The sequence below is a fragment of the Peromyscus californicus genome, unplaced genomic scaffold, assembly GCF_007827085.1.
Source record: "Peromyscus californicus insignis strain IS unplaced genomic scaffold, ASM782708v3 Scaffold_23__1_contigs__length_62951481, whole genome shotgun sequence".
Classification (NCBI taxonomy): domain Eukaryota; kingdom Metazoa; phylum Chordata; class Mammalia; order Rodentia; family Cricetidae; genus Peromyscus; species Peromyscus californicus.
Genome location: NW_026294534.1, coordinates 16,819,217 through 16,825,489, shown reverse-complemented (window position 1 = coordinate 16,825,489; position 6,273 = coordinate 16,819,217). Strand labels below are relative to the sequence as shown.

Below are 6,273 nucleotides of genomic sequence, written 5' to 3'. Positions count from 1 at the left end.
GCAGGACTCCTTGTTTCAATTACCGGCGGAGATCTGGAGACATGGTGCTCTTCTTTTCTCTCTTCTGGTTTCAGCTTCTGGAAGAGGGAAGAGCCCGTTTGTACAACACAGCGTCGTCTGGGAGGGCAAGAGGGAAGCCCGTACGTAGCCAACTCTCACTGAACACAGCTTTGAAAGGCATTCCAGCATCCGGAGCCAGATATTTGGCAACTCAACTGTTAACTTTCTGTGTTTTTTTTTTTTTTTTTCCCTCCCTGGGATCAATGTGACGTCATCAGTGTAATTTGAGTCCGGGAGCTTTGTTCACACTTTAAATAGCAGTCCAGGGATGATGTTCTGACAGACTCCCTGGAAGGGCCTGAGCTGAGCTAGGGGAAGACTTACATCGATGAAAGCGAAGCGAAGCCACCAAGCCACCAGCATGTCCTCGTCTCTCCGAGTAAGCCCGTCCATCCACGGCTACCACTTTGACACGGCCTCCCGCAAGAAGGCTGTGGGCAACATCTTTGAAAACGTAGACCAGCAGTCCCTGCAGAGGCTCTTCAGGAACTCCGGAGACAAGAAGGCAGAGGAACGGGCCAAGATCATCCTTGCCATTGATCAAGATCTGGAGGAGAAAACACGAGCCCTGATGGCCCTGAAGAAGAGGACGAAAGACAAACTTCTGCAGTTTCTCAGACTGAGGAAGTATTCCATCAAGGTGCACTGAGCCTCCTCACAGGATGGGTAAGGAGCTTATCCACCAATGGACCTTTAAAGACAGACCCAGTGAGCCTGCCAGCCCGGCCAGGGCAGTGTCCCGCGCACCGGCTTGAGCACCTCTTCCATCAGGACCCTGAGGATGGAAAGGGATGGAGCACACCAGCTACAAAGACTTCAACTCTGTGTCAGCTCTGAGCTGTCACACTGAGAGCAAAGTGCCTTCAGCAGGCGGTTGAGAACTCTCCCAGCAGGAAAGGGCTGACACGGACTTGGTAGAGGAGGATGGAAGCACAGAACAGAATGTGGCAGACAGGGACTGAGTGCACCCAGGGTCACTGGCCAGGCCCTAAGACTGAACTCAAACCTAACTTGGTTTTAGTTGTTGTTGTTTAGTTTGTTATTTTGTTTTTTTCTTTTTTTTTTTTTTTGAAAAAAATAAGTGTCAAAGTGGGTAGGGAGAGGGAGGAAGGAGGAGGACTAGCAAACAAATGGTTTACTGCGTTTTTTTAAATCTGAATGTTTAAAATGTGGCTAAACCTCCATGCTGTTTATTGGTCAAGATTTTTAGAAATCAGTAATTGACTGCTTGCATTTATTTCAATGCCTAAGAAAGTGCATCGCCTGGTGTTAAAGACAAGGAACTGCGTGCTTTGCCCAGCCTGGGAAAACCCACACCACTGTCTACATGTTTCTAGAGGATTTATACACATTTCAAACAGGTTTGCACCAAGTTGAAACAATGGGGCTCTTCATAAATCTGAAGTACTGTGAACAGTTTTGTAATGTTTTTTACTCTTTGACTAACGCTAGCATCTAATCTAATTAAATGTCCTAAAGATAATGCAGCAAGTATTAGGAAGTGAATGTGGAAGGTTTCAGAAGGACGCTGTGGTCTTTATAATTTATTATAGATTGTAAGTGATACGCAGCCCTAATAAATTATTATCATCTTAGCTTCTCTTGGTCTGTGATGATTGGTCCCAAAGGAAAAAATAGGATGGTAAGTTTGGATTACCATAAATTTTTATAGGGGGCCGAGTCTTAAGCTGAAGGGGCTTTGAGAACAGCTTTAAGCTGACCTGCCAAACTTGCCCCCAAACAAACTATTGCCCCAGTTTTAAAACATCGTGGCGTGGATATGGTTATCAACAGAGTAATTTGCCAACACTGCCTTTATATATCCATTATATAGCTTCATGTTTGTGAAGTCTCTTCTCTGTCACTAAAGCAGATATGCGTGGGTACCCACTTATTTCTTTCTGAACAGTATGTCTTGAAGTTAGAGTGAATTATGATAAAGTTTCTGTGGGTTATTATAACATTACCACCTCTTTCCTTATTTCAGCATAATTTATAATAAAGCATTTCTAAGGAGGCATACACAAATACCCACTGTGCTTTCTTAACAGAAAGGCAATACAGTCCCCAGAAATTGTTACAGCAAAACCTACCAAGATTTTTTTTAATGCTGACTACAGTATATCAAAACACATGACCTATCTGAAATCTTCAGGAGGGTTAAAAGCCAGAATTTTAAATACAAAAATTATAAAAGGAAAGTAAAGTAGTTAGAAAAAACTATATTCAGCTAATAATTATTAAGTTGTGGAAGGTCATTACAAATTAATCCTTGGGACCCTGGATCCTCATCTAGGGTTGTAGTCAGTATTTGATCACTTGGCCAGGAAATAAAGAAAAAGTGAAGGAAAAGTTGTTCTAGAAGCATGTGTGTGTGTGTGTGTGTGTGTGTGTGTGTGTGTAATGCCCTTGAGCATTTTTTCTGGGAGTATTATTCACAATCATCATCAGATTTTCAAAGACAACAATTACACCAAAAGAATTTAAGACCCACAGAGCAGGGCTTCACAGGGAACAGTCAGGTACCCAGAATACGATTACGAAAATGGCGGCCGTGGAGCAGCCCTCTGCTCCGTTCCTGTCTGTCCACCTGAAGCACCCTGAGCGAGCTGACTGCTGTCGGTGTGCTCCTGGAATAAGTTTCCTGTTCCTTATGGGAACCATCATGGGGAACTTTTCAGTTGCACTTTATTCAAAGACAGAGCTGGGCATGGCCGCCTGTGCTGGAAATCCTACCACTCAGGAGGATCATGAGTTGGAGGCCAGCAAGTCTTAAAATTCAATCAGTTCGTCCATTCCTCCACGCACCCCAATGAAGGAAGTGCATCTTGAGGCTGAGCTGAGACGGGGGTTTAGTTCACTAAATGCATTCAGAACTTGTCTTCTGCTGCTGTTGTTCCCTGTAGTGTGCAGTGTGGTCTTGTGTTCTGACACACGCACATTAACCTGTTTTGGGTGACTTATTATTATTATTTTCTGATTTCAACCCCAATATATGAGGGAGAGAAACAAAAACCCCTCCAACAGGTTGTTACAAGCACTCTTCTCTCCTCTGGGGAGAACCCAGAGTGGAATCAGTGTGATTGCACAGGGCAGTTTTTAGGTGCATAACACACATTATGTAGTGTCGGATGAAAACAGGCTTTAATAGAAAAGGAGGACTACGGAGCCAGAGAGGCGGCGGGGTAGTTCAGAGCACACGCTGTTCTTGCAGAGGACTGGTTCGGTTCCAAAGACACACATGTGACTCAAAATTACCTGTAACCCCAGGGATCTGATTCCTCTAGCCTCAGTGGGCATCTGCACTAATGTGTACAAATTCACACACACACACACACACACACACACACACACACACACACACACAATCAAAAATAAATCTTAAAAGAAAATGTAAACGAGGACTGGTTTGGTCCTGAGTTCTATTTCTGACATAGGGAGAGTCAAATCAATTGTAAGATCTTGTAATAAGAGAAATAAAAGTATAAAGGGCTCAGTAACTCACTAAGAACATCAGCTCACTGGGTCACAGTAATAACTAACTTTTGCCGAGCGAGACGTGGTCCCGGTGGCCGGATAATTCCCTAAATATTTTTGTGATGTAAGTGGTAAGAGCGCATGTGGCTGCATTTATGTCTCCCCGTGCACACAAGGCCGTGAGCTTCAGTAGCTGGGGAAACTTGCCAGTGACACACAGCTCCAGGAAGGATGGCCTCCGTGCCCTCACAGCAGCTTTGACCACGTGTCCAGGACAGACAAACTTCCCTTCTCCTCTGTAGTGACGGATTCACTAGTCAACTGGGAAGACAGAAAAGCATGGCTTCTGCTGGTCACTTCATTTTCACCCGCATTTGTCTGTCTGTTTACCGTGAGGGACACGTGCGACCTAGGTGACAGTTTTGGTGGTTTCACACAGCCGAGGCAGCACGGTGTTCGCAGCTCGGAGCCACGGCCACTCCTCACGCCTTCTCCAGGCCACGAGGAGTGTTGGAAAGCACAGTTTATTGACTCAGTTTCCTACCTGCTCACAGTAAAAGGAGGCCCCCATAGCAGATGGAATCTACTGAGAAAGGTCACGTGTCCAGCTACATGCTCTTCCACTGTCGTGGGGTGACCTGAGTGTAACTCACATTTCCCTGAGACGTTGAATCTGCTGACTTAAAAGAGGGCCACCGTCTGGGGCATCTGTGTCCTTGCAGAACACATAGGGCACCTTTCGGCTGGCACTCAAGTTCCCAGCACGGCCTCGGTCTTAGATGACCCTTCATGTATGGGGGCTGAATTTGTCCCTTATCCACTCTTACAGGACGCACCTAGAAGTGTGAGCCAAGGCCAGAAAAGACACTGCTTCCTGCTAGAGGGTTGACAAGGGCTTTGTAGCAAACAGGAAGCAGTCATTTGAACAGCAGAAACCGTGGTTGTGACTGTGTGTGTGTGTGTGTGTGTGTGTGTGTGTGTGTGTGTGTGTATTTCTTGGTAGACTGTATTTGTGTATGGACCTGCATATATTTGCACATCTGTGTCTGTGAGCCTGTATGTACATCTAGTATGTATATGTGTCTGAATGTATATCATATGTGTGGAGGCTGCATGTCTTGAGGCTGGCTATATAAGTGATGTATCTGCCTGTGTGTCTGAATGAGCATAATTGTGTCTGGGGTGTGTGTGTTTGTGTGTGTGTGTGTGTGTGTGTGTGTGTATGTGAGAGAGAGACAGAGACAGAGAGAGACAGAGATAGAGAGACACAGAGAGAGACTATGTTTGTCTGTGTAGATGCATAAAATATGTGTATTTGTACATATGTATGTACCTGTGTGGATATGTGTCTGTATCTGAGTGTACATGTATATATGACTACATATGCATGTATGTGTGGCTGTGTATCTGGGAATACCCATGTGTTTTGGTCTGTGAGTCTATGTGTCTGTGTGTGTCTTCACAACTGCATATGTTTTGCATGGGTAGGATGTCTATGTATGCATGTGTCTCTGTTGCTGTGTTTATTTGAATATTTATTTGAAAATATACACTGTGTGTATGCAGCTATGTGACTGTGTTTCTATGTATGTATCTGTTCACGTGTATGTATCTATGTGAGCACATGTGTGTGTCTATGTATGCATCCATGTGAGGATGTATGTTCACATATGTGTGTCTCTGTATTCATTTGTATACACATTTGGCTGAATGGGCGAGTGAATATTTGGGTGTCTTTGTCCCAAGACTGTGTGAGAATGTATGTTTATGTGAGTGTATTATTTGTGTTCATATGTATGAATGTGTGTCTGGAAGAATGCATACATGGGTATATTTGTGTGAGTGTGTCTATATTTATGTTTGTATCTGGTGAATGCACATGTATCTGGTAATTATATGTGTGTATGTGTCTATGTGACTGTATGAGAATGTGTATTCATGTGTGTATCATCTGTGTTTGTGTGTGTGTGCATACATGTATATCTGGGTGTGTGCATATAGGTATGTCTGTGTATGCATGTGTGAAAATATATATCTATGTGTATTTCCATGTGTGTATCCGTGTTCATCTGTATGTATGTGTGTGTGTGTGTGTGATTGTTCACGTGTGTTTCTTTGTGTGCATGTCTGTGTAGCTGTGTGAGGTTGTACATTCATGTATGCTTCTGTGTCATATGTAGGGGTGAGTGCATGTGTGTGTGGTTTGTGAGAATGTAGGTTCATGTGTATATTCTATAGTTATGTGAGTATGTCTGTCTGTCTGTATCTGTGTGTCCAGGGTAGATTAGGACATAGTCCTAACCTGGGAGATGCTTCAAGATTCCTTGGAGGAATAGCAGACAAGAAGGAAAACCGTTTTGCTGGTCCATGGACATATAGTTCACAGAGGCAGGGAGGCAGGACAGAGTGGGTCATGCGAGTGACTGGGGCCTAAGCGATAGAGAGACAATTAGATGTCTAGGCCTTGAAGGACTAGTCAGGATTGATTTGTTTCCGAAAGCAACAGAATTATTAGGGACTTTACACATGCTGGCAACACTTGGCAGCTGGCAGTGCACGTCTGACCTTGAAAAATAATGTATTAGAGAGCCGCTGAACTCACGGTCGCTCGAAAGATTCCTCCAGAACTCCATGGCCTTTTCCATGTGAGGCAGAGGGGAAAGGCACTTTACTTAGGGACAGCAAACCACTACGTGGCAGCTATCGATGACACAGAAGACACTGAGAAGAAAAGGC

The 6,273-nt window shown here is 44.3% G+C and overlaps 1 protein-coding gene across 1 annotated transcript; it reads left to right on the top strand.

Moving 5' to 3' along the window:
- The first annotated feature begins 306 nt into the window (after positions 1–306).
- Tcim (transcriptional and immune response regulator) lies at positions 307–1,655 on the top strand. The gene has a single exon (XM_052752772.1). It carries the CDS (start codon positions 389–391, stop codon positions 707–709), a length of 321 nt encoding a protein of 106 aa, XP_052608732.1. The 5' UTR covers positions 307–388; the 3' UTR covers positions 710–1,655.
- Positions 1,656–6,273: the final 4,618 nt, after the last annotated feature.

Excerpts from the sequence above, each read along its gene's own strand:
- Tcim (XM_052752772.1), top strand. The coding sequence starts at position 389 with ATGAAAGCGAAGCGAAGCCACCAAGCCACCAGCATGTCCTCGTCTCTC.